Source organism: Oryctolagus cuniculus, chromosome 3 (genome assembly GCF_964237555.1).
Source record: "Oryctolagus cuniculus chromosome 3, mOryCun1.1, whole genome shotgun sequence".
NCBI lineage: Eukaryota > Metazoa > Chordata > Mammalia > Lagomorpha > Leporidae > Oryctolagus > Oryctolagus cuniculus.
In genome coordinates, this window is record NC_091434.1 from 89,144,579 (window position 1) to 89,172,564 (window position 27,986).

The window sequence follows — 27,986 nt, forward strand, 5'->3', positions numbered from 1 at the left end:
GACGTGTAGTATTTTCATTGTGGTTTTGTTAAGTATTATTCCCATAGATAAGGAAATTGAGAAATATTACATTAAGTAATAGTTATAAAAACTCATCTTGTATAATTAAAGATTCATATCTTGATAACTAACTATGGTAATGTTCTGGTTAACACTTAAGGTAGAACTGAATTTGGGGACATAAATAATTCCTGATGAAATAGCAAGGTTAACAACTAGTTTTGGTTTAGCCCAAAACTTTTTTGAAGTCACTGATACTTAGCAACAGGCAAACTTACATACTGTGTATCCTTCACAGGTAACTGAATGGTATGTTGGTAACTACAAATTAAGACATGAGCTCATCTGAGTCAGTTTCTTGCTAGAGATGGAGTCCAGCTGCTAAGCAAACTTATCTTGACTTTTGTTGTAACTGATAAAAGCCAATGTGAACAGTGAAGGCTGAAACAGAGAAACTTATTGGTTATGTAACCAAATTTCATAACTAGCAGTATTGCCACTGGGCTTCAGGAACAAGAGGAATGTCATGGGATTGGTATTTAATGTATATACACACACAAGGAACTTCAAAAAGTTCATGTAAAATTCACATTCTCTTTCTCTGTTCCTTTTTAGAGAAATAGACAACAAAGAGAGTTTCTATATACTGGTTCACACCTCAGACATAACTGTGGTCAGGGATGGGACCAGCCAAAGCCAGGAGCTGGAAACTCAATCCAGATCTTCCATGTTAACAGCAGAGACTCAATTACTTGAGCCATTACCTGCTGCATCCCAGGTCTGCAGTAGAAGGAAACTGGAATTATGAGCTGGAGCCAGGATTTGAACCAAGGCACTCTGATGGGGGGATGTGGATATCTCATCTTAACCACTAGTCCAAACTCCTACCTGTGACAACTATCTTTTAATCCATTTTCCATGAACTTTTTTGAAACTCCCAGATGTGTCACACACACATTTTTGTCTAAACATTTTGGATAATTTAGAGTGGAGAAACTCAAGATTTTTGAAGAGCAAAGCACCTTGTTTATTGAGTAACAATATTTAGCAGATAATGTTCAGGGGAATTCTCTGCACACATTCATTTTCCATTTAGCCTCAATAAGCAGGTTCACTACACAGTGGTTTACTAATGTTACTTTTTCCTTACCCAAGCAAAGTACCTTTATAAAGTATACATCTTTCAAAAATTGAGATGCCTTTCTAATGGCTTATGGTATTTAGTAAGGAAACTGAACAATTAAGGCTAAATTACTGTGAAAACAAAACTTAACACCATAATTATAGAATATTTAAATACAAAAATTAAAAAACTATAGAAACTATATTATACATTGTATTATACAAAGTTTATTGTACATATATAGAATATCAAAATACCTCTTCCACTTTAGTAACTAATTCTTTTGAGATAAAAACACAGCTCAAGCATTTCTACATTTAAAATTTTGGGTTCCTGTTTATTGAAAATGAAATATCAGTATTTTGGAAATAACCATATATATATCAATATAAATATTTAGAATTGTGAGAATAGAAATAGTGAGCAGTCTCAAATTTCTCAGTATTTTATTGATACAATGTATCTTTTTTCAGTCACTTAAAAAATTTTACTTAATTTTAAAAAATTGTTTTTTTCTGTTTTTTAAAATGCAAAATAGTAAAAAAGGGTGAGTATTAGGTTATACCAGTTAGGAAATAATGTTTACAATTGTCTAAATGTAATAATTTAAAAACATAAAAACTTAACATGTGGTAGGAAAGAAAATATGTTAAAAAAAAGACACAAGGAACTACCTCCCATAAAAATACACATGCACCTTCTTTGATTATATGAGTATCAAAATCTAAATATTCTTACTTAAAAGTAAGTTCTATAAAATGCTGGTGTAATATGTATTGCTTACTCTCCTAATGTATAAATAAGAAATAATTCTTTCTTAATTACACAGTAAAATCAGTATTTCTTAGCAAAAATGTACTATATACAAGGGAAATTAGGCATTAACTGGTATTCAAGTTTTCAAATTTGATTTCCATTAAAATGTTTTCTACAATTTAAAAGAACTACACGTACAAAAGTAAAAAGATGAGGTAAACACCTTATACTTTTAAGAAAGTACTTGAAACTTAATATTCAGATACTCCCAAGGTCTAGCCTCTAGAATGATGCTTGAAAAGTTCTTCCATAATGATGGCGATGACGACACACAGGTGAACCATATAATGAACATTAGGTTTCTCAGTCTTCTGAGTAGGCAATGATGTTCTTTCCTGTTATTACAAAACAATTTAGACTGTATTTTGCCAACAGTATTGCTCCAGTGTGGATTTACATGAGGCACCATGCTACAGTAAGAGCAGCCACAATGCCATTCAAAATTGCCATGCTATAGCCCATGTGGAAGGAGTGTCCAGTCAGTTTCCTAGAGAAAAAGGAAAAACACATCATAAAAGAAAAGTTTAACTTGGTTTAACAGAAACACCAACCATCTTTATTGAAAGTGCTTATGATGTAGCAACATTCACAAATTTATACACATCAATACATGCTAAGTTAAAAAAAGATAGAGATCTACAGGATTAATAGTAGACACAATTTTAATTCTCTGTCAAATACTGCCCTGATTAATAAATATAGTTGTTTAACTACTCAGAGCAAAATGTTGTGTTTGACCCCTTTACACCATTTCATAGTCACTATGTGTACCCATACCTAATTCTAAGCTATAAATAAGATTTATACTACACATTTTTCATTAATTAGCATTATTTTTTCCAATTCTTACACTTCACTTAGATTTAACTTAAAATATTTTATTTCTGGGCTGGCATTATGGCATAGCAGATAAAGCTGCTGTCTGTGATGCCCACATCCCATATGGGTGCCTGTTGCTCCACTTCCGATACAGCTCCCTCTAAATGGCCTGAGAAAGCAGCGAAAGATGTTCCAAGTGTTTGGACCCCTGCACCTAAGTGGGAGACCAGGAAGAAGCTCCTGCTCTTGGCTTCAGATGGGCCCAGCTCTGACCGTTGCAGCCATTTGGGGAGTGAACCAGCAGATGGAAGGTCTCGCTTATTCTCTGTCTCTGCATCTCTCTGTAACTCTGTCTTTCAAATAAATAAATCCTTAAAAAAATAAAAATAAAAAAGCTGGGGTATAAAAACCTGTTTGTACATATCATGTAAATGCTTTTTTTCTTGTGATTATTCCCAGAACAATATAACATTGTTAACATAGCCTTTACATTGTATTAGCATTTTTAAGTAACCTAGAAATGATTTATAGTACACAGTAAGATATGAATTGGGTATATGCAAATATTTTGCCATTTCATATAAAGAACTTGAACATCTATGGATTCTGGTATGCACAACAAGGGTGGGTCTTAGAGCTAATTCTCCTCTAATACCAGTAAATAGCTGTATTTACAAAGCATTTCCTTTTATCTTTCTTTTAGAAACAACATCCCGTAATTCTCTGTATCCTTTTGTCTTAAAACATTTTTTGGTAGAAATTAAAGAGAAGTTTCATATTCCAATGAACTTTACCAGTGTCATTGAAGAAAATAAGGGTTCAAATTTCAGAGACTTCCCTGATTTCACTTCTTTGCTATGTTTCTCATTAAGAAAATAAACAATACATTAATCTATTTTTTCTTTAAATTCAATTCTCTTTCCATTAACCCAAACTTACAGAATGAGTATTTAGGAATTATATTATATATAGCAGACACAAAATGTAAGAATCAGTATGGCCCTCAAATATATCAGAATCTAGTGATACAATGTGCTGTTAAAAGTTGTGCAGACAGGAGCAGATATTTAGACTAGCAGCTAAGATTCTTGCATCTACATATGAGTGCCTGGATATGACTTACCACTCCAGCTCCTGACTCTAGCTCCTGACCATGCAGACCCTGGGAGGCAGTGATTACGGATCAAGTAACCAGATTCCTAAAACACACAAGGAAGACCTGAATTGTCCCTGGCTCCTGGCTTCAGCTCTGGCCAATGCAAGCAATTTGAGAAGTGAACCATTAGATAGAGTTGCCTGCCTCTTTCTCTCTGCCTCTCAAATAAATAATTATGTAATTTTTGCAGACAGCATGTTTAAATCATAAAAGAGTAATTAGGCTTATAGAAGGGGAGAAATCTTAAAGCTAATATCTGAGCTAAAATTGAGTATGAGGGATTTAGAAGGTGCTGAAAATCCCAAGTGCAGCATGTACATTTTGATAACTGTGCAGCTTAAAACATTACTTTTTAAAATCAAATTTCATAACAATGCACAATTTTGTTTTCCTTTACTTAAAGCTATGTTGTTAGCATACAGAACAGTCCACTGTTGTTTTGGGGGAAGAAGTATACTTCACTAACACAATGACTCTGAAACTTGATTCATGTGGGAGGAAAATTCCTTTCCCTTTTAGTTTCTGAGAGAATTCCTGTTGGCTCCTAGGAGAGATTCCCTATTGTTGACAAACATAGGCGAAAACGCTTTGTGGTGTAGAAAAAGTAAAATTCATTTTTATGTCCTCCTCCCTTTCCATTTTCAGCATAGAATTAACTCCTTAAACCCAGAGATCTTATCCCCCTAAATTTGTAACCAGTATGTCAGGCAATCCAACTTAAAAGTGACATTGAGATGGTGTTTCTTGAAGGAGCAACGGTTCCTTTTCTAGACTGTGGTTCTTCAGATTGATAATTCTGTCATTTTCATTTCAATTCCTGAAAGCCAAGGTTGGCTTGTAAAAAGCTGTCAAACAACATGCTAAATGTGAAATGTGAACCTTCACTCATTTCATGTTTAGGATATCAGAAGAGTGCATTCAGTTTTTGGTGGCTTGCTAATTTTGATAGTCAACTGAAGAAGAAGTGTGAAAGTTGTCATATACTATTAACCACTGTTTGCCCATGTCCTTCTTGAAATAGCATTATTATTTATGAAAACAATCTCTAATAAAACTAGATATTATTTGTATTGGGGAAAAATAAATCTGGAGTCATTACCCCAGAACTCTGTTAACAGTAGTTATTTTGTGGTTACTTAATATTATACTTATGCAGCCTTTTACTTTCAAAGTTATATACCCATAATTCTGTGATTTACAATATGCAACGTATTTTTTATATAATCATTAAAAAAGATCAATAAAGAGAAATTTTAAATTGCAGTCACTATCCTAGCAATGTAAGTAGAATATTTGGCCAGAAGTTCCGGAAAAATTCAGGATTTAGGATTAGTATTGCCATCTTATAAATTTGTTTATTCAGCATTAGCTTCTCTTTATGTTATTAGGGTCTTCTCTGGATTCGCTCTGCTCTTTTTAACATTAAGAATTTAAGAAGATGTAACCAAATACAATAAAAGCAAGATGGAAAATTTTATAGTTTCTTAGTTTGGGGTGTAATATAAGCCTTGGAAGTCAAGAAAAGTGGGTGATTTAGTATTTAAATTAGAAGTTTCTTTTCTAAGCTCACTAGATTTAACATTGAGCATAATGAATTCAATCTACTATTCTTTCATACAAATTTTGGAGAGCTGCCTCCTTGTTGAATCAGATTCTTTATGGCCATGAACTAATGAAACAGATGTCAGATGGCTAATTGCAGTATGAGAGAAAAGCTACTGACAAAAGAGATAGATCAAGAACTTGGCCTTGATATTTGAGAATCATGAAGTTTGATTATCTAGGAACTATTTGGACATCAATGCTGTCACTATTAATGAATATAGTGCTGCTTTTGAAGTGAAAGGTTAAAATACATATCATTACTGTGAATAAAGACATGCGTAGATGTAACAAAGTCATCTAAGATATATTAACCATTGTTTTTCTTGTTTTCATAAGCCTGTATAACTAATGAGTGGTTGCTTTGCAGCTGTTTGCTATTGCTCTTGTTTAGGCTGTTTACAAATGTGTTATATATGCGTTGCTGAAGAGGCACAGGTATCCATATGCATAAAGCAGCACTGATAAGAAACAAATGAGAGATAGCACTAACCAGTTTTGTACTCGGAACACTCTGTATGTTCAACATCCCTTTGTGAATTATGAGAGGTAGTTTGGTACATTCAAAAATGCTTAGAGATCATAAGAGGTGGTTTCCGAATGCAGCTTACTCCGTATACTAGCAGGACTTTTAAGCAAGTCAGCAATTTCCTCATCTGTAAACTGGGATTTAAAACAATATTATCTGCCCTCCTTCATAGGCAAGAACTGTGAGTTTACTAGTTTAAGCAACTGATAAGTCAGATGACAAAGCAGGCATGGTGCCAGAGCTGTGCTTTGCTTAGTATTTTTCAAGCTGAAAGTCTGCTGTGGTTTACTATCAGTTGCTGATTGTCTTCTCTTGGGTCAGTGTTACTTATTGCCAGATTTTATCCTTTCCTTTTTCTTGGCTCTTGGCTTCGCTCACTGCCGCCATTTGGGGAGTGAACCAGCGGACGGAAGACCTTTGTCTTTCTCTGTAACTCTACCTCAAATAGATAAAATCTTAAAGACAAAACAAAACACATACATTCAAGGTCGCCAAACTGAACACAGAATTATACTCAAGGTTGGAATAATTCTTGCCAGCAGTGGGAACTCAATCTGGGTCTCCCACATGGATTACTTAAATCAACACCATTGCCTCTGAGAGTCTGCCTTAATAGGAAGGTGCAATCAGGAGCCAGAGCCAGGGCTTGAACCCAAGTATTCCAACGTGGGATGTGGGAATAAACAGCTTTCCCAGGGGTAATTCTTTAGCATTCATTCTAGGGGTCAGGCGTTTGGACCAGTGGTTAAGACACATGCTTGCCACATGGAACGTCAGGGCTCAAGTCCTGACTCCAGCTACCAATTCCATGTTCCCACTAATGCAGAGTGAAAAGCAGCAGATGATGGCTCAAGTAGCTGGGACCCTGCCCTCCTCACAGGATGACAGGATGACCTGGACTGACTTCCTATTTCCTAGCTTCGGCTTAGCCCAGTACAGTTACTGCAGGCATCTGGAGAATGAACCAGCAGATGGGAGCTCTCTCTCTTTCTCTGTGTCTCTGCTGTTCAAAACAAATAGCCTCAAAAAGACTCATCTTCAGTTTTCAGATTCAAGACGAGAAGTCTTTTAGCATAGAATTCAAAGGATTAAAAAACCAGATGTTCTTCAATATCTACAATGATGTGACTTTAAGATACCTAATTTTTGTAGTATTTCTCAACAGGAGGGAAATTTTAAAGTCAGTTTCTCACTAAGTGATTCAAAAACGCAAGTTTTGGATTGGAATAAGTGGCACTGCATGTGGTAGCGTTACATGCTACGTCACAACACTCGTCCCAATGCTTCTAACTTTAAATACAAATACTGATTTTTTTTTTTCTTCCTCGGAAATAAAATCTCTGTGGTATCTCCAGCGTAAAATAACAGTTCTATCTTGTTGATATAAAAAGCTTCCTTGGCATAGTAACTCTGTTCACAATAACTTCAGCTATTTTAATAAGGAAATCACTAGATATTAGAGGGTACTTGCAGTGTATGTTTTGGTTATACAAATTAGCTCTGGATTTGAAATGAATAAACCAACTTTACTTACCAAGAACACCTTATTGTGGAATCCCCAAGTTATTTTAGTTGTATATATCCACAACTTAATGCCTTAAAGATTATGAACATGTACTGCTAAAATTTTTTTAAAGATTTTTTTTTTGAAAGAGTTACACACACACAGAGAAAGAGAATCTTCTATCTGCTGGTTCACTCCCCAGATGGCAACAATGGCCTGTCCTGGGCCAGGATGCACAGGAACTTCACCTGGGTCTCCTACATGGATGGCAAGGGCCCAAACACTTGGGCTATCTTTCACTGCTTTTCTCAAGCCATTTGCATAGTGATGGATTAGAAGTGGGACAGCCAGGACATGAATTGGTACCCACATGGGATGCCTACATTGTAGATGGTGGCTTTATTCAGTACACAATGTTGGCCCCAATGTGATGATAAATTTGACCTTTAGGCATTTTTCCATGTCAGCAATAAGACTTCAAAAGACAGAGGAGAGAGAGAGAAAGAGGTCGTCCATCATTGGTTCACTCCCCAAATGGCTGTAATGTCTTGGGCTAGACTAGGCAAAAACCAGGAGCAAGGTGCTTCTTCTGTTTTCCCACATGGGTGCAGTGGCCCAAGCACTTAAGCCATCCTCTGCTGCTTTCCCAGGCACATTAGCAGAAAGCTGAATTGGAAGTGGAGCACCCAGGACTCAAACCAGTGCCTGTGTGGGATGCTATAGGCAGCAGCTTAATCCACTTCGCCACAGTGTTGGCCGATGAGACTTTTATAATTTTCACATCCTTAATTACAAAGTTAAGGGACTTTGTTGAATACATTGCTTGCATTGTCATTTTTGATAGTATCACTAAATGTATCGCTATACCATAACATTCCTACCATGGGGTGGCTTACAATCATAAAGTAGTTTTTATTTTTAGCTGTCTATAAACTTGCAGCTACATCATTTTACCACTAGATGGTGACTGTGTACAGATAATGTGAAATGTGTAGTACAGTCTAAAAGTAAACAGCTCTCTGTCACTGGGAGCAAACACTGAAGGAAAAGACAAAGAAAGTGGGATATTAATAACTGTGACTGGGTTTAGCAATAATGCAAGGGCAAAACTGCCACACAGCAAAAGTTGGGAGTTCCTGTTAATTGTCAATAAAATGTTTCATTTAATGAGATTCTTCCTGTTGATTTATTTCATAGTGTAGAGGAAGTAGGTTGGCTAGCACAGCAAATGAAAACAATAAACACGAAGTCAGGTACTAACTATACTATATGCAAATTACTTGGCCTTATGCAATTGCCTATCTGGCACTTAGTTTTATCTGTTAAAACGATGAAGGAACTAGACTAACGATAACACCTGAAGCTGCCTTAGGAGGAATAGGATTCACCCAAAATCTTTAACAGGAACCTTTTAAGATAATACAGTATAGGTTCCTGTTAATGATATACTCTTAGGAAAAATGTACTTTAAATGAACATCTATCCACACTGAAATCCTTCCCCAAGAAAAAGGACTTAAAAGGTCTAGTGTTGCCTCTGACCCAGCTCAGAATTAATCTCAAGATTTTTAAAGCTCTGAGTTCTGTTTCTTTGCAGTATTTTTGCAGGGGTTGATGACAGGCGTACATGCATTAAATCTTGGCAAGGACAATTAAAGCAGATAATAAGGTAGTACAGAAAAAGGAGGATTATGAGTAACCTAGTAAGAAATGGGAAAATGTCTAGACTCCAAGGAATCTATGCTTACTGCCTGTCTCAGTCTCTTGTTCTTTAACAGTGTAACAGATATTCAGTAACAACTAAAACATACTCCTCCATATAATTTAGAAGGCTACTGGATTAAATAAGCAAAGAAAATGAAGGCATTATCTTAATATAGAAGTTTGTACAGATAACGTTGTACTATACCTTTCTAACTCAGCCAAGTTCTCAAATTCACAGGACTATTTTATACTGTTGAAATCCATCAGGTCCTTGTTTGAAAATATACCTTGCAAAGTTCTTTTTCTGTTTACTAATGGTCTTGAGCTTATGGAAAAATGAGTTTCTAAAATATACCTAATAAATATGGAATACTGAATATGAAAAAAATTACCTGGAGACAAGAAAAATTTAATTTCTAATCTCAACGCCTTCTAATGATTAATCCAAATTGCTGATTTACTTAAATCTTTCATCTAGTATTTGCTAAATATCAACAGGTACTATTTTCTCTTGTCCTGAATTTATATGTTTTCAAAGAGACAAAGTGGATATCCACATCAAATATGGCTTCACAAATTTTTTCCAGCTTCCCAACTAGTTATTCTGCTAAAAGGGTAGGTGGTGGTGAGGGACAAATGTGGTTAAGTCTGCAGAGGATCACAAACGACTACTATCTTAATAGATTAATTAAATAGGATTTTTAAAGTCTCTTGGAAAATACAGTACATTGTAGTCCCAATTTCATTTTTAAAAATATGTATAAATGGAAAGATACACATTAAAATGCTGGTAGCTGGTTGTAATTTCCCAGTTGTTCCTAATCTCTATTATTTTCTGTTTATTTTCAACAAAGAATCAAAATAAATGTTTATATTGACATCATTGCTTCTTTTAGGTAATAATATATAACCCATTACAAAGATTTTTATGAAAGTATGATGCTTCATATTATTAACCAACTGATTTCTAAGAAAATAAAGTTTGAAGATGTCAACTTTCTCAAAAGGTATAGAAGCTGTTTCCCTGCACAAGGACTCACTCTACTGGTGATAAAGGGAACACACTCTGACATTTCTGGAGTTAAGTGCATATTTTCCACAAACACTAGAGGGCAGGGTTCTCACTTTATTTATAATTCTATAACCATACACGTACAAAGTATATTTTGTATTTACTTTGATAAATATATTATTTGTGTGTTTTTATATATCTTGTATGTATGTTTCAAAACTGTTAGGATTGTACTAACAAGTATATATACACATATATACATACATACATATATAATATATGTCTATGATCTGATATTACCTCATATTAAAACTGGATAACTAACAATCACATTGAAAAATCAAGGCCCCCTTGAGGCCAGCATTGTGGCACAGGGGGTAAAGCCACTACATGTAACACCAGCATCCCATGAGGTTCAGGTTCAAGTCCCTCCTGGCTGCTCCACTTCCAATCCAGCTCCCTTCTAGCGGCCTAAGAAAGCAGAGGATGATAGACCAAGTACTTGGGCTCCTGTAGCCAAGTGGGAGACCAGGAGGAGGCTCCTGGCTCCTGGTTTTGGCTTGGCCCAGCCCTGGCCAATGCAGCCAACTGCGGAGTGAACCAAAAGGATGGAGGATCTCTTCCTCTGTTTCTCCTTCTCTCTTTGTAACGGTGGCTTTCAAATAAATAAATAAATAAATAAATACATCTTTAAAAAGTTAAAAAAAAAAAAAAGAAAGGAAAAGAAGAAGAAAAAAAAAGAAAATCAAGGCCCTTAACTTTTGGTTCCAGTTTGATAAAACATGTAGATATATTTTTTTTAAGATTTATTTATTTATTTATTTATTTGACAGAGTTACAGACAGTGAGAGAGACAGAGAGAAAGGTCTTCCATCCGATGGTTCACCCCGCAAATGGCCACAATGGCCAGAGCTACGCCGATCCGAAACTAGGAGCCAGATGCCTCTTCCTGGTCTCCCATGCGGGTGCAGGGGCCCAAGCACTTGGGCCATCCTCCACTGCTTTCCCGGGCCACAGCAGAGAGCTGGACTGGAAGAGAGCAACCGAGACTAGAATCTGGTGCCCATATGGGATGCCAGTGCTGCAGGCAGAGTTAGGTTAACCTAGTGTGCTACAGGGCTGGCCCAACATGTAGATAATTTTTTAAAAATCAGTTAAGTGCCATCAGTTACAGATCTTTAAGAGAACACTAAAACACTTTCTCTAATTCCAAATGCTTTTAACAATTATGGGGCTTACAAAATGTGACAGTGGTGAAAGAGAATGGGAAAATGACACTTTAAGGAGAAACCACAAGAGTAAAGGGGATGACATCTCTAAATCACTAGTTTATTTGAAGGATGTCAAGATAACTAGGTGACTACAATATGTAGTATGTTGTGGAAATATGTAAAGATGAAGTTGAGAAAGTAGGACAGGGTCATTTTGTTACATTGTACTTAAGAACTGAACTATTTTTGAAGGCAGTGGAAAAGCCACTGAAGAGAGTTGAGACTTCTACTTTTAGAAAAACAGCACTATTCAGGACAAAAGAGTAAGATCTTGGAGGATGGGAGACCAAGGAATCAAGTAAATTGGCCAAGGCCTTAAACAGTACAGAAGTATTAGGAATCCAGAAAGGAGTCTTCCAAGAACATTTGAAAAGACGGTTAGGATTGGACTTGGCAAAGGTATAAATCAGGACTTCAGGCTTGCTATCATGGATGGATATTGATGTCTCTAAGACAAAGCCTAGAGTTACAGTAACTCTAAGTTACAAGATGCTTTCTGAACCCAGGCAGCAAGATCTACTATCCAGCTGGAAATGTAGGGCTGGAATTCAGGGTAGATAAAAAAAAAGAAGAAAAAGATTAAGATATTTTCTTGTAACTTATTGGTCTCATTATATGAGGCCCCTCTCTCTTATTGAAGTAACTGATGTCAACAGGCAGAAAAATATAAATATGAATTGAATACTAATCACTGAACAAAATAAACCTTCCAATTAAATGGTACCCATTTAAACTATGGGATGATATTGCACTTTAGGTATAATTCTTAATCAATTTAATTATTAATTATTCATCTACCTCAGATACACAGAATTATCAGCAAGTATATGGTTTTTAGTTTTATAAATAAAAATGTGTTAAGGGGCTGGCGCTGTGGTGCAGGGTTTAAAGCCCTGACCTGAAGCGCCAGCATCCCCTATGGGTGCCGGTTCTAGTCCCAGCTGCGGCCTGGGATAGCAGCAGAAGATGGCCCAAGTCCTTGGGCCTCTGCACCCATGTGGGAGACCAGAGGAAGCTCCTGGCTCCTGGCTTCAGATCAGCGCAGCTCTGGCTGTTGCGGCCATCTGGGGAGTGAACCAGCGGATGGAAGACCTCTCTCTCTAACTCTACCTCTCTCTGTAACTCTCTTTCAAATAAATGAAATAAATCTTAAAAAAAAAAAAGTGTTAAATAATTTAATAATATACACAAATATACCATACACATATGCATTCACATTTCCTTTGAAGTGAAGGAAAAATGTTAATGACATTATTTTTTAAGTCAGAAAAATTTTTGGAAGCTTACTAATAATGAAAGTCAACAATACTAATGATTACTAGTAACTATCATTTATAGTTTGTCTCAAATAAATGATCTGAATCTTTCAACCTGTCCATGAGGTGAGCTGGAGATGACAGTAAGAGTTACAACTAAAATAATATACATAAATTTAAAAGAAATTATTTTCTAGTCTTCACCAACAGTACCACCCTTTACCCCCCCAAAATAGTCTAGTTTATTTGCGTAACAAAATAGGAACTTTGGAAGTTTATATTTAAAACTGAAGCTTTCTTTGTAAGAATAAACTAGATTAGAACATTGCCTGTTGAATTTTCTGCATTTTTTGAAAACAGAAAATGCAGATCAAAGAAATGTAATATTGCTCCACTATGAAAAGTATCCAATCTGCTCTAGGCACATAAATTGGTGCCATGGATGCTTGTTAATAGATACACAAAGTTTAAATCCTGAGGAAAAGTCCAACCCAATTATTAGCTTGACCATTTACATGTGAACTTAATAAAATGTTCAAATTTTGACATTAATTTTGCCTTCATAAACTTTTTTTTTTTTTTAATATTTGACAGATATAGTTAAGACAGTGAGGGAGACAGACAGAAAGGTCTTCCTTCCATTGGTTCACTCCCCAAAGGCCGCTACGTTCGGGGCTGTGCAGATCCGAAGCCAGGAGCCAGGTGCTTCCTCCTCCTGGTCTCCCACACGGGTTCAGGCACCCAAGCACTTGGGCCATCCTCCATTGCCTTCCTGGGTCACAGCAGAGAGTTGGACTGGAAGAGAGCAACTGGGACTAGAACCTGGTGCCTATATGGGATACCGGCGCCGCAGGCGGAGGATTAACCTAGTGAGCCACAGCGCCAGCCCACCTTCATAAGCTTTTAAATGAAATTCCATTCCAAAAAGACAGACAGCCACCAGCTTCTCAGTTCTTTGATAATTCCTTGAATTTTGCTTTTTAAAAGAAAACTACATAATCTAAATGTGGAGTTTTAAATTCTTTTCCCAAGTTCACAGCTAAAAAACTTGTATCATTTGTGTTTTATAGATTAAAGACTGGAAGCCTGATCATAAACCACAAATAGCATTTTGCTTCATTCATATTTTTAACGTATTTGGAATGGGTTACAAAAGCAACAAGACATGGGAACACTTACTTGAACCTGGCAGGTGAAAGAGGAGTAGGAGGAAACATTCCTGGTTCAAAAGAATCAAAATAAGTCACTGTCCAAGAAAAGCTGCAACAGGAGAATCCAGCAGTTAGGGATATTATAAGCAGAGTCCAGAATCCTTAATGGAAGAGAGAGGGGGAAACAAATTATTAATACTACAACAGTTTAAATTAAAACAGTATCCTCATGTTTAGATCATGTGTATTTTTTGTTTTGAATTGTATATAACCAATAAGACATTTGAGCTTAGTATAAACTGATCCACATAGAAGTATACGTTACTCAAGTACAACTAGAAGCCACATCAGTGAACATTTTGATTAAATTATGTAGAAAGGAGAGCAAAATCAAGAATAAAACATCTTTTGCTTTGTTAAACTCAACTAGATTTTAAAATGTTACTCATTCAATGGGGCAACCAACTAAACAAGTAGAATCCATACTCCATACCCTATGTCAGGCTAAAGTCTAAAACGCATTAATGATCTAAATATAAAAATAAAATTACAGAAGAAATAACTGGAAAATAGCCTGGGAGGGGAAAAAGTCTTTCTAACTAAGATACAACATTTAAGATTCATAAATTCAACTAGATATCCCATACACTATTAAATTTGCATGGTAAAAGTCAAATATTACATCAAATAACCAATGTTTCAAATAAAATATTTGCAACTTATAACACAAAAGGAAGATTTCTTATAATAGAATTACTAGAAATCAGTGTGAAAAAGACCAGCAATCTAAACTCTCAAAATGAAAACAGGCAAATATGACAAAAAAGGAGTAAGTGAACCTTAAACATGAAAAGATGCTCAATTCAGTATCATCATTAATAATCAGAGAAATTAGGTATCATTTTCATCCTCAATTGTCAAATATCCAAAAATCTGGTAACATTCTCTGATGTTGAGGCTGTGAATAAACAAACTGTTCATGCATGTCTGTTGGAGGGAGTAAACTGATGTAACCTCTATGGAGAGCAACTTAGCAGGATCTGCTAAAATGACACATATTTATATGTATACTTCAATCCAGTAACTCTTCTTTCAAGTATTTGTCCTAAATGTATACTTATGTATAAAATTATACATGTACAAGATTGTTCTCTACGGTACTATTTATAATAATAAAGATTGGAAACAACCGAAATGACCAGCAGTGAAAATACAGTAGTCACTGTTTTCCAAGGGGATGCATTCCAAGACACTCAGGGGTGCCTGAAAATACAGATAGTACCAAAATGTATATACATAGTTTTCCTACACATGCAAGTCTATGCAATTTAATTTATAAATTAGGCACAGTAAGAGATTAACAATAAGGAAACAATATATTCTGTAATAAGTTATGTAAAATCGTTTCTCTCAAAAGCTTACTAGAAAACAATAATAATAATACCACATAAGCCTATGGTAACTAAGTTGCGAAGTGACTAATGGGCATGGATATGCTGACAATATGATTCATTCAGGGGGTAGAGCATGGTACTTCAAAAGTCTACCCAGAATGAACTTTTCTTCATATAATTTTCCATCTAATATTTCAGAGCCCACTTCGCCACTGGTCAAAGTATGGAAGGTGAAACTATGCAGAAGGGGAAACTACTGCATAGGATTTGTTAATCAAGTACATCCATACATTGCAATACTATACAGCTGTAAAATAATGAGCAAGCTATTTATGTACTAACATGGAAAGATCCCCAAGACACTCCTGAGCCAAAAAAAATAAGGTTAAGAACAGCAATACAACTCATGTAAAATAGGAAAATTATATACAAAAATGCATGTGGAAAAGTGAATATACATTCTACTTAATATAATAAGAATTTTCTGGGGCTGGCACTGTGGCGCAACAGGTTAAAGCTCTGGCCTGAAGTGTTGGCATCCCATATGGGCACCAGTTCTAGTCCCAGCTGCTCCTCTTCAGATCCAGCTCTCTGCCATGGCCTGGGATAGCAGGAGATGGCCCAAGTCCTTGGACCCCTACACCCCTGTGGGAGGAGACCCGGAGAAAACTCCCGGATTCAGATCAGCACAGCTCTAGCCGTTGCAGCTATCTTGAGAGTGAACCACTGGATAGAAGACCTGTCTGTGTCTACCTCTCTCTGTAACTGTCTTTCAAATAAATAAAATAAACAGTAAAAACAAAATAAGAATTTTCTGAAAGTGTAAGAATATAACAAGGTTCTCTATGGGGAAAGGAAATAAGAGGTTGGGAAGCAGGTGTGAGAGGAAGCCTTTTCAACATTCACTCTTTTACACTGAGTTTTGATCCATATGACTGTTCTTACAAGAAAAACTGAAAAGTAACCTTATTTTTATCTTAAAAAAATTATTTTATTTGAAAGACAGAGTTATAGAGAGAGGTGGAGACAGGGAGAGATAGGTCTTCTATCTGCTGACTCACTCCCCAAATGGCCACAATGACTGGAGCTGCGCCGATCTGAAGCCAGGAGCCAAGAGCTTCTTCTGGGTCTCTCACATGGGTGCAGGGCCCAAGGACTTGGGCCTTCTTCTACTGCTTTCCCAGGCCATAGCAGAGAGCTGGATTGGAAGAGGAGCAGTCAGGACTAGAACCGGCGCCCACATGGGATGGCGGGACTGCAGGCCAGTGCTTTAACCCGCTGTACCACAGCCCAGACCCTGAAAAGTCACCTTGTAACAGACTGCTTAAGTACAAACTCCCAGCAATTTAGCATTAAAAAGGTGGTGAGGTATTTTCTAAAGATTAACTAAATTTTGATCTCCTGATAGTTCCCTTTCCCTACCCCGCTTTTAAATAGACAATGGCCTCCAGGTTGACTACACCAGAAGAGGAAAGGAGAAATTGCTTGAGCATCTCTCTGGTTTTATGTTGCAAAATAATTATAACTAGGAAACAGATACTTAGATAACTGGGGGTCTTGAATAGACAACAAAGCTAACGAGTTGCCTAGGTATATATAATATATATAAAATGCTTTTGTGGAACAAGGATACCTATATGTGAGAAAAATTTCCCTGGTTTGAATAAAGGATGCTATATTTGCATTTCCATGAATAGGGAGAGAAGAGGATCTCGCTGCTGGGGATTCCTGGCAAAGCCATCTACAAGAGGATACATACCAGCCAGAGAACAGATGTGTAAAGCACCTTGGAAGAATGGCAAGACCTGAAGATCTTTGCCCTAAGTGGCAAAGAAACAGATAGTCATGTGACTCAAAACTGGCTACATCTGAACATTCCATGCTGACCATAGTAACAGCTGTTTCAAAGTAACTCATTTGAGGATCTGACTACTTTGAAACCAACAATCTTGATAGTTTGAGCCACTAGAACCTTAACCTAACCTTCCTGCTGAGCAAAAATAAGGGAGTCGAAACAAATCAAGATTTAGTGTACAACTACAATTTACAAATGGCTATACTGCCAAATAGCTGTTATTAAACAAATCCTTCTAGGAGTTGGCACTGTGCCTTAGTAGGTTAAGCCTCCTAATGTGGCACCAGCATCCCATATGGTCACTGGTTTGCATCTCTCTAATGGCCTAGGAAAGCAGTGGAAGATGGCCCAAATGTTAGGGCCCCTGCATTCATATGGGAGACCTGGAAGAAGCTCCTGGCTCCAGATTGGCCCAGCTCTGGCTGTTGCAGCCATTTGGGGAGTGAACCAGTGGATGGAAGACCTTTCTATCTCTCCCTCTCTGTCTGGAACTCTGCCTCTCATATAAATAAATATTTAAAAAATATATACAAAACAAATCCCTCTAAAGAGAGGAGAAATAGACAAACTTTCTGTTTGGAGACTATACATATCCAAAGAAGACACATTTAAAAATGTCCAAGTGCAAGGTTCTAAAGCCCACAAAGCTTTTTACTTAGGTTCTTTAATAGGGTGCCTGTGAAATATAACACAAATGTATTCTTTTTTTTTTTTCAAAATTATATATTGCACAATCTAAGCTTACCCCACACTGAGCATTTTAATTATTTTATGTTCATTGTGAAGTTAACAAAAGCTGCTCTACTAATAGGTCACAATGATTGGGCCAAAAAAACAAGTGCATGAAATATTGCAGTCTAGACATGTGTATGATTCTGAAAATTACTCAATTCATTTATGAATAAAAAAAGCCAAAGTTGGTAACTCCCAACAAATCAATTTGTTGCAGGTCAATATCATCAGAATCCTGAAATGAAATTTGCTAATGTTTTGTAAATTGTTTTTGAAGAACTCACAATTTCTAAAGGATGTGAAAATGAAAGCTCACAAAAATGAAATCTTCTTTCCTTAATCTTCCTTAATTTGTGATGCATCTTTCCAAAAATTACATAAGGAAACATAGGTAGATATATTTAAACAGTTATGGACAAAAGGTATATAATTTTCTCAGCCTATCTTCCATAGAATTTCTCAGCAGAAAAATAGTTCTGCAGTTTGCCGTTTTCACTTTATCATTCTGTTGAAGAGCTTTCCTATCAGTACACACAGCCACAGTTCTGTTAAAGATTTTTATTATGCTAGTTTTTCACTGTTAAAAACAATGTGCAAATAACATTTTGTATTTCAGTGTACAGTTGTACAAGGATATATGTTACAAATTTCCAGATGGAGAATTGCTATCAGAGATAGACTTTCAAATATGCACATCCTTTTCTTTTCTTGATAGTTTGCTAAATATTCATCAGTTGATGAAATTATGGCAATTCATCTATTTCATCAACTGAAACCTGGACTCAATGCTGTACCAAAAGCAAAGATGGGGATGGATGGAGGTTTCCTATTCCAGTTCCTCTTCTGGGATTTTATATTCATTACATAAGTGTATATTTTGTTTTGGCTCACTTTTTAAAAATAAGCTATTTTGTTTTCAGCTATTTTTTAAAAATAAAATATGTTTACAACTTACTGTACTTCTATAAAACCTTCTGACAAAAGCGACTATCTCATATATTTTTATTTTGTTTCGGAATATCAAGGCTTCAGGAGGAGGTAAACTTTAAAAGTTTTAGGAAATCAGATGTGGAGGTCCTCATTTGTACATATTGTATGGAGGTAGAAACTACCACCAAAAACCTCCCCAAGACTCCCATGTTCCCAAAACTGGGAAAGGTTTCTTATTAAAGACTTGATTAGTCACTTATTTATACATCCTTTATAAAACTTCCTCCTGTCACAAGTATATGTGGGACCAAATATGACTGCACACTGATAATTTAAAAGCTACAACCAGCTACCTACTAATAAGTACTTAAATGTATTTATATGAATAAAAATGCTTATATAAGTAGATTTTTCTCAACAACAGACTGACAGCATTCTAACTTAAGAGAAAGATATATTTTAATAATTTAGTATCCTCTATCAACTAAATCACATTCAATAGATAGTTCAAATTCCTGGAGCAATGCATCGCTACATGGTAAGGCAGTAGCTAGACAGTTCATCTTCAAACTTCTTTCCAAGTACAGGAGCAAAGAAAACGAGTCTTTTCTTTCCTGCCAGTGCAATATGAGCACAGTGTGTTTACTGGTAAAGGACTCTACCCATCTGCCTGACAACTTGCAACCCAGCATGTGGCAATTCTATTTTCCTTCCTGCTCAAACAAATGAGGAACCAGGAGAAATTCAGAAAGATAAATGACTAACATCTGAAAATCAACTATCACTCATAATTTCCAACCCTGGTAAATATTATATTAACATGGAAAACCATAAAACAAATTCTTATTATGGATAATTTCAAATAAATAAAAATGTTGCAAGAACAGGATGAACCATGTATGTACTCAACATCACTAGGCTTTAAACTATGAACTCATTGTCATTCCTGTTAAACCTATATCTCCTCTGAAGCTTGTACTCTGCAGTATGCCAGGGAAAATAGTCATCATTACTTATCATCTAGGTCCAGTAGATAATTTTTATTTTTTCAATTTTTTAAACTCAACTGATCAATAATTTACAGAATGATAGGAATGACAAAAAAAAACTTTTGGAAATTTTGAAAGAAATAAATATAGCAGAGCTAAATTTTTTCCAATTTTCCTGGTTTTGAAGTGATTGATATATAGCCAAATCAGGTAGGTCCTCAGTGTAAGTAACTGATAACTTTAGGCCTGAATCTAGAACCTATCTATGCTGTACATATTGATTTTAGATATCATTACTTCTGTGTTTTTCTTTTTGCACGCGTATCATCAAAACACATTTATTTGAAGAAATTTTTAAGCCTTTCATGACTTTTAATTTTGATTAAAAATAACAATTCTTTGATACATAACTTAAAAAACATTTTCATTTTCAGATTCATAAACAATTTGAACGATCAATTCCATGACTTTTTGCCATTTCTTTCCAATCATATCTATATACAAAACTGCCTTTGTCATTTGTCCACTTACAAACAGTATCAAATAAGTCAGGGCAAACAAGTAAGATAAAAGTCATACATTCTTATAGCATAGAGGGACGGTTGATGTTCTTGCCTGAAATCTATTTTGTTCAATAACTAACTGGATGATAATACTGTTTTTCTGAAAAGAGCCAGACAGTAAATATTTTCAACTTAATGAGCCCTAAGATTTCTGTCACGACTACTCAACTCTGACATTCTAGAATGAAAGCAGTCATAGACAATCTATTAGGCAACAGGCAAGCCAGTGCTACTTCTTTCAAGGCAGCAGATCAGATTTAGCTTACAGACTAACATCCACTGACTGCTTCCAACTAGAAAAGGTTCCATCATTATTCCATCTTTCAAAATAGGTGAAAATAATGAATAGCATTAAAATAATTCCTAAAACAGTGAAATAGTAAAATGTTTTGAGATGCAGAAATACTAAAATTCCATAATGTATGTTAATTTATAAAAGGGCCCAATATAATTTCAAGATCAAATAAATCTTACTGAAAATATAGTTCAGTTTTCCCTTAATTCTTGAGAAGACTCTGAAGAATAAGTCATGAAATTACAATTCCTAAAAATCAAACAAAAAAACCTAAAACAAAAAGGAATCTTAAGGCACTGATAGGGTCTAAGATGATATAAATTGAAAAAAGAAAACCTTCAGGGTATTTTGTTTTGATACCTCGGGTTTGTGATTAAGAACACAATGTAAAGCCCTCATAGGGGGAGCGTCAGCTTTAACTAGAAATTTGTTAAGAAATGCAAATTCTTGGGTTTCATCCCATATTATTGAATCAAGTATTTTAGATCAGGTAAAGACTAAAAAAGTCCAGTTTTAAAATGAGATTCTGATGCCAGTAATGTTTGCCTGACTGCACTAGTATTATGAAACATCTCTTCAAACCAAAGCTGGGCTTTAGAGTACCACACAAACAATGACAAACCAGTTTCTTAAGATTCAGAGTTCTAATGTCTGCTCTTTAGTACTGCATTTATGTGTTAAAAGGAGACTTTTGTGGGAGACCAGGAAGAAGTTCCTGGCTTCAGCCTGGTCCAGCCCTACCCTTTGTGGATGAACATTTGAACTGGCTGATTTCTATCTTTCCCTCTACCTGCTCCCCACCCCAAACCCCATAACTCTGCCTTTCAAATAAATCTTAAAAAAAAAAAAAAAAAAAAAAAAAAAAAAAAAAAAAAAAAAAACAACTTTATGATTTTATGACCAATAATTTAGCTGCACACTGACAATTCTTGCTAAGAAACCATTACCTATGTTATCTCATAACATAAAAAATATATGTTGTCTTGAGTTTTAGTTTGGAAGGAAATAATTTTTAAAAAGGCATTACTGTGAACTATTAAACTAGCACTATTTCTTTCTCTTAAGTTTGTGTTTTTCTTTACATTAAATTTTTCTAATTGCAGGTTACACGTATGTATGTACTGTAGAAAATTAAAAAAAAAAATTTCCTGTTAACCAATAATTTCAAAACCCAGAGTAACACTGTGGTAGTATCCTTCCAGTCCTTTTTAGCTTTTGTTTTTCTCTTCTTTTTCTGTCTTAGTCACTGCTCTTTTGATAGTTTGAGTAGATAATACACACAACTTTACAGATTATGCTTAGAGATTAGGATAACATATTTGTGAATTTTAGATGAAATATTTGAGTTACTCCACCCAGCCACATTCAGCACTGTATCATCACTCTAAATAGAGTATGGTCTCAAATTATAAGGGCTCTCTCTCGCTCTCTGCTCTGCTCTCCTTTCCTCTTCCCCCTCTCGTCTCTCTTCTCTCCTCCCTAGCTCCTCTCCTCTCTTTCTCTTACACTCTCCTTCTCCTTTTTTTTTTTTTCTGACAGGCAGAGTTAGACAGTGAGAGAGAGACAGAGAGAAAGGTCTTCCTTTCCAGTTGGTTCACTCCCCAAATGGCTGCTACGGCCGGCGCACTGTGTGGATCTGAAGCCTGGTCTCCCATGCGGGTGCAGTGCCCAAGCACTTGGGTCATCCTCCACTGCCTTCCGGGGTCACAGAAGAGAGCTGGACTGGAAGAGGAGCAACCGGGACAGAATCCAGCACACCAACTGGGACTAGAACACTGGGTGCCGGTGCCGCAGGTGGAGGTTTAGCCAAGTGAGCAGCAGCGCTGGCCTCCTTCTCCTTCTCTTTCCTTCTTCACCCTTTCCCTCCGGTCTGCTGGGTTTTCCCCAGTAAACCCTTTCCCTTAAAAAAAAATTAAGGTTTACACACTAGCAAGTTTGGGGCTAAATGGTTAGCCTAATGGTTAAGACAGAGTACTCAGTTTCAGGTCCAGGCTCCAGATTCTAGTTTCCTTCTAATGCAGACCCTTGGAGGAAGCAGTGATGCTTTAAGTGATTAAGTAACCCCACCACCCATGAGAGAGATCTAGACTGAGTTTCTGGCTCCCAGCCCCAGTTATTGTGGACACTTGGGGGAATGAACCAGTGGAACAAAGCCTCCCCCCAACAACACACACCCCGTTTGTCTGTATCTCTAAATAAAAACAACAAAAAAATCCCAAACCCCAGCAATTCAAAGAATTCAATAATTTTTTCACAGTAAGAAAAAAACTGAGTGAGCTTTTCTCAACTGTGGCATTGTGACATAGCAGGTTAAGCTGCCACCTGCAATGCCAGCATCCCCAACAGCACTGATTCGATTGAGTCCCTGCTGCTACTTAGGCCCCTACGACCCAAGTGAGAGACCTGAATGAAGCTACTGGCTTCAAGCTGACCCAGCTGCAGCCATTTGCTGAGTGAACCAGACAGACCTAAGATCTGTTTGTTTTTTTTTTTAATAAATTTATTTATTTATTTATTTGAGAGGTAGTTACAGACAGTGAGAGGAAGAGACAGAGAGAAAGGTCTTCCCTCTGCTGATTCCCTCCCCAAATGGCTGCAATGGTCGGAGCTGCACGGATCCGAAGCCAGGAGCTTCTTCCCGGTCTCCCACACGGGTGCAGGGGACTTGGGACATCTACTGCTTTCCCAGGCCATAGCAGAGAGCCAGATTAGAAGAGGAGCAGACAGGACTAGAACCGGCACCCATATGGGATGCCAGCACTGCAGGCGGAGGATTAACCTACTGCGCCACAGTACCAGCCCTTCTCTCTGTTTCCCTCTCTATCTAATTCTTTCAAATAAATAAATCTAAAAAAACAACAACAAAAAACAAAAAACAAAAAAAAAAAAACCACCAAAACAGAAAGAGTAGTAAATGCTACCAATCTGGTCCTGGCCACAAAAAGGATTAAGTGAATGATAAACACCCACAATAAGGTTGAGAAGCTTCTTAAAAAAAAATGAAGGTGGGCTAGTGCTGTGGCATAGTGGGTAAGCCACATGCAATACCACCATCCCATATGGGCAAGGGTTCCAGTCCCTGCTACTCCACATTTGATCCAGCTCTCTGCTATGGCCTGGGAATGCAATAGATGGCTCAAGTCCTTGGGACCAAGTCCTTGGGACCCTGCACCCATATGGGAGATCTGGAGGAAGTTCTAGGCTCCTGGCTTTGGATCAGCCCAGCTCCAGCCTTTGAAGCTATTTGGGGAGTGAACCAGTGGGTGGAAGACCTCCCTCTGCCTCTGCCTCTCCACCTTTCAAACAAATAAACAAAGCTTTAAAAAACAAAATACAATGAAGAAATTCCAGTCTAATGTTATAATTCTGTATGGCCAGTGCCATATATATACAAATACAGTGCCATATATATACAAATATATAAAAAATACAAGCACTAAATATAATTTAATAACAAATGTCATAGATTAAGTATATTCTGCTAAAATTTTTATTTTTCGTATGTTCTTATTTCAGATTTACCTCAAATAAAAGATCATTTTATACTCATTGCTATATCCTGGAGGATATTAAAACCGTAGAAGAAAAACTGCAAAGCTGGAAACAGGATTTAGTTTGTAAAATGTGATAACCTGGAAAAATGTGACAGATGCAAAAGCCAATGTGCAGTGCAAAACAACTTAATGTTTGTTGTACATGATCAGTGTAATCAACTAGGCCTGTGGATAACCTTAAAAATAATGCCTGTAATGTGACTTTAACTAAATAAGGTTTATTATCTAAATTTCAAATTTAAATAATTTAAAGTAGGTGATGATTCACTGCATAATTATAAAAAAGCCTAAACCTAAAAGCTTACCTAGAGGTGGGAAAGGAAGAAAGGCCATGACTAACTCTTATTATATTCATTTTGATACTGAGCAGCCCTTCCTTCAGATAACAACTGCCACTAATTCTATTCAGAGATGTGAAATCTGGTATTTTCAAATAGGTTAGAATTCATGCCTAGTTCAAAAGTTTCTGTCATATCAAGAAATGCTAGTTCAACAAATGCTATTTTGTAACTTTGGCTGTTACTATGAAATAAAAACATATTGTTAAAATTAGTACCTAATGTACATTTTTCTCATGCAACAAGCTGAGAACACAGCTAAAGTTTCCATGTGATATCTAACACACTAACTTCTAACTTGAAGATTAGTTTCTTCTGCAAAACCAGGCAGACAATACATTGTGTCACTTTGAGCTCAGTAGCCTTGAAGAAGTAAACTGAAGCATTCAGAAGGGATTGAGGGAGCAAGTGGATTTCAAGGTTCAGAATCATAGAATGATCATATGATTTGATTATATAGTTTAACTGCCCTCCAATTTATGATAAAATCAAATGAACTGTAGCAAACAGGACTAAAATAGAGATACACATACATTTTCTCATGCCCATTATAAAATTACAGCAAATATGTAAGAAACATACTGCTTACATATATATGAATAGTCTGAAAACATCAAACATATGCAAATAGGAAATAAGAATGAACTGACTGCGCATGGTTTATATGTACACTAAGTATTATACATCAAATTTTATAGTTTAAACATGATCTGAACAAACAAAAATGAACTCAAAATCAAATTCATTGACAATTAAGTCCATACCTAACAGCCCAGTGTCTATGCCATCTTCATTTTTCAAATTCTCAGCATGCAACTCTGTAAATACAAAGAGGAAGATAGGTAGAAAAGTAAGATTATTTTATAATTTCAAGAGTGACTCCAAGGCTGAGCAGATGCTGTGGAGCTGTGGAATGTGCTCTGAACTGGGCTCAAATTCTGATACAATTATCTAGTGATGTGCTCTTCAGCAAGCAAAGAAAATCACTACAGGAGTCGGCTGCCATATAGGAAATGAGAGTAATGTTTATTCTCTAGGAATGTTGTAAAGACATTTCATGCAAAACAAACTAAAGGGCATGCTAAGTAGTGAGTTCAGGTCCTTTCTCTGTTCTCAAAGACAAGCAGAGTTCAATGTCTTCTACACAAACTTCCACTTACTGTGATTTTATGACTTCATGATACAAAGGCAATCACTTGGGACAAAAACTATCAGGGATCCAGTGGCAAAAAGGGAGAAGGGGAGTGGCTGAGAAATGAAACACTGGCAAACATTTAAAAGTGAGGGTTTACACCCAATGCCATTTGATGAAGTAAACCTCACACATGAACTTGCCAATCTGCCTTCTGTATTAAAATCAAACACTTTAAGCACTGAAGAGCCATCTGCAACATCCTAGGGCTGGAAGGTAATGGAGAAAAACTAAAACTGGAAAGAAATAGATTTATTCAGTGAAGTAAAGCTAACACTTGAGTGACAATGTACAGGATGCTTCCATACAACACTTTCTTGGTTTTTCTTTTTCATTAATTTAGCCATGATCACACCCGAGTGTGATCACACACTGAGATTTTAACTCTTCAATTTAACATACAATACTCGGAAAACCATACTCGGATAATACACCCGTCAGTTTAGGAAAAACTTTCAAGAAACACTTATTTTTATTCTAATCTGGCCAATATTTCAACTTCAGACATGGGAAAATAAAACTACAGAAAGAATAGCCTGTACCTCACGCAGAACTTTGCATGCTACACCTGGTTACAAACTTGATCTTGGAAAAAAGCTGAGACTATTTCACCTCCAAAAGTCGACCTTTGGGCTGTGGGATGGAAATCCTTGCCCTTCAGAAATTGAGTAATGCGAAGGGCTGGTGGACAACATATCTTCAGGCATTTGTGGATCAACGCCCTTCCATACTCATAGCCTATTTAATTACACGCACTTCCTGCTGTCTGCTAGGAGGTGTTGTGCAGTTCGCTTACATAACTGTGCCAGTGTTTTGCCTCACTTGTTCAACGACCTGGATACTTCTTTCCAAGTCATTTAATTGAGAGACCTCTTCTTAAAATGGGTCCCCCGATCGCAGACCAGGGACCTCCGCCCAGGCAGCGAGGACAAAGAGGAACGGGTACAGAAAGGTACAGACAGGGCTCTGGGGGAACGCGGCTGCCTGCCTGCCTGCCTGCCTGCTCTGGGGACGGCGGGGGCTGAGGGCTGGACGGAAGCGAGAGCCACACCCGGGCCCATCTGAACTCTGGGCAGACTCTTCGGCCCGGGCTGCGATACCTTTTACGACCAGGTAGACGATGGCGAGCAGAAAGGCGAGGAGGATGGCGAACAGCAGCGCACACAGAATAGAAAGGACCTGAACCGGCCACTGCCGAGCCGAGGTTCGGCTTCCCGCAGCAGCCGGGAAGATGCCGTTGCGCTTCTCCGGCAGCACCGGCGACCCATCTCCATCTGGCGGGAACAGAGAACCTCTCCTGGACTCCGACGACGGCCCAGCCGAGAACTCTGCCCGCAAGTCGCGGGCCACTTGGGTGCATCCCTCCTCGTCGTCGACTTCGCCCACACCCCAGCTGTCCCCCTGAGAGAAGGCGGAGTACTGCGGCGCCGCGAAGGGCACCGGCGTGCCGAGGCGGCGGCGGCGCGGCGCAGAACGCCTCCCGCTCTCCACAAAAGACATGGCGGGAAAGACGGCGAGAACCGCCGAGGTCCAACGTCTCTCACTGGCCCCGCCCCGCGACCGCAACAGCCAATCAGCGGCAGGGCCCCGCTGCGGCCTCCACCACCCGGCCAGGCGCGCAGGGGTGCGAGAGGGTGGGCGGCGGCGCCGAGAGGGAGCAGAGGGCTCGCCGGAGAGGCTGGGCGCCTCGCGGCCGCGGGCCGATTCCGGGACAGCAGGCGAGAGCGGGCGCAGGGAAGCGTGCAGGGACAGGCAAGCCGAGGCCCCAAATAGCCGAGTTGCCTCTCCCCAGCGTGCTTAGTCCCGGCCACCGGCGCGTCGCCACCCAGGCAAGCGCGTGCCCCAGCAGCCCCACAGTCAACACCGGGTCCTAAAGCTCGCCCAGGCCCTTCCGATACACATTCAAGAGCCTGCGTGCTTTTCCCCCTCTACGCTCACACTGCTCCCCAGTCTGCTCCTCCTAACCCGTCGCTTTGCCTCGGGAGTCCATCCCGCTCTCGGCGTGTTTCTCCCCACCCACAACTTCCCTCCCAGCGACTCGGCGCGCTCTGCGCCGCTGCAGGCAGAGCTCCCTTGCTCTGGACGCCTCTTCGCTAGCCCGTCCCTCCCCGCCCCTTCGCCTCCCACACAGCGCGCGCACTGGCGCGCATCCTGCCCCAGCTACCGCTAACGCTGGAAGCTGCTTACCCCGCCCCCACCCCA

At 37.9% G+C, this 27,986-nt stretch overlaps 1 protein-coding gene across 2 annotated transcripts; it reads right to left on the reverse strand.

Moving 5' to 3' along the window:
- Positions 1 to 1,003: 1,003 nt before the first annotated feature.
- On the reverse strand, positions 1,004 to 27,864 carry ARL6IP6 (ARF like GTPase 6 interacting protein 6). 2 transcript variants are annotated; one of them, XR_001793578.3, is made up of 5 exons: positions 26,885 to 27,864; positions 25,357 to 25,410; positions 13,971 to 14,103; positions 3,882 to 3,957; positions 1,004 to 2,426 (listed from the first exon to the last, which is right to left on the reverse strand). XR_001793578.3 is itself a non-coding variant. In XM_002712176.5 (4 exons), exons 1-4 carry the CDS (start codon positions 27,282 to 27,284, stop codon positions 2,333 to 2,335), a joined length of 681 nt encoding a protein of 226 aa, XP_002712222.1. In that variant the 5' UTR covers positions 27,285 to 27,864; the 3' UTR covers positions 1,004 to 2,332. The 2 variants fall into 2 exon arrangements, 1 of the variants encoding a protein (XP_002712222.1); XM_002712176.5 differs by lacking the exon at positions 3,882 to 3,957.
- Positions 27,865 to 27,986: the final 122 nt, after the last annotated feature.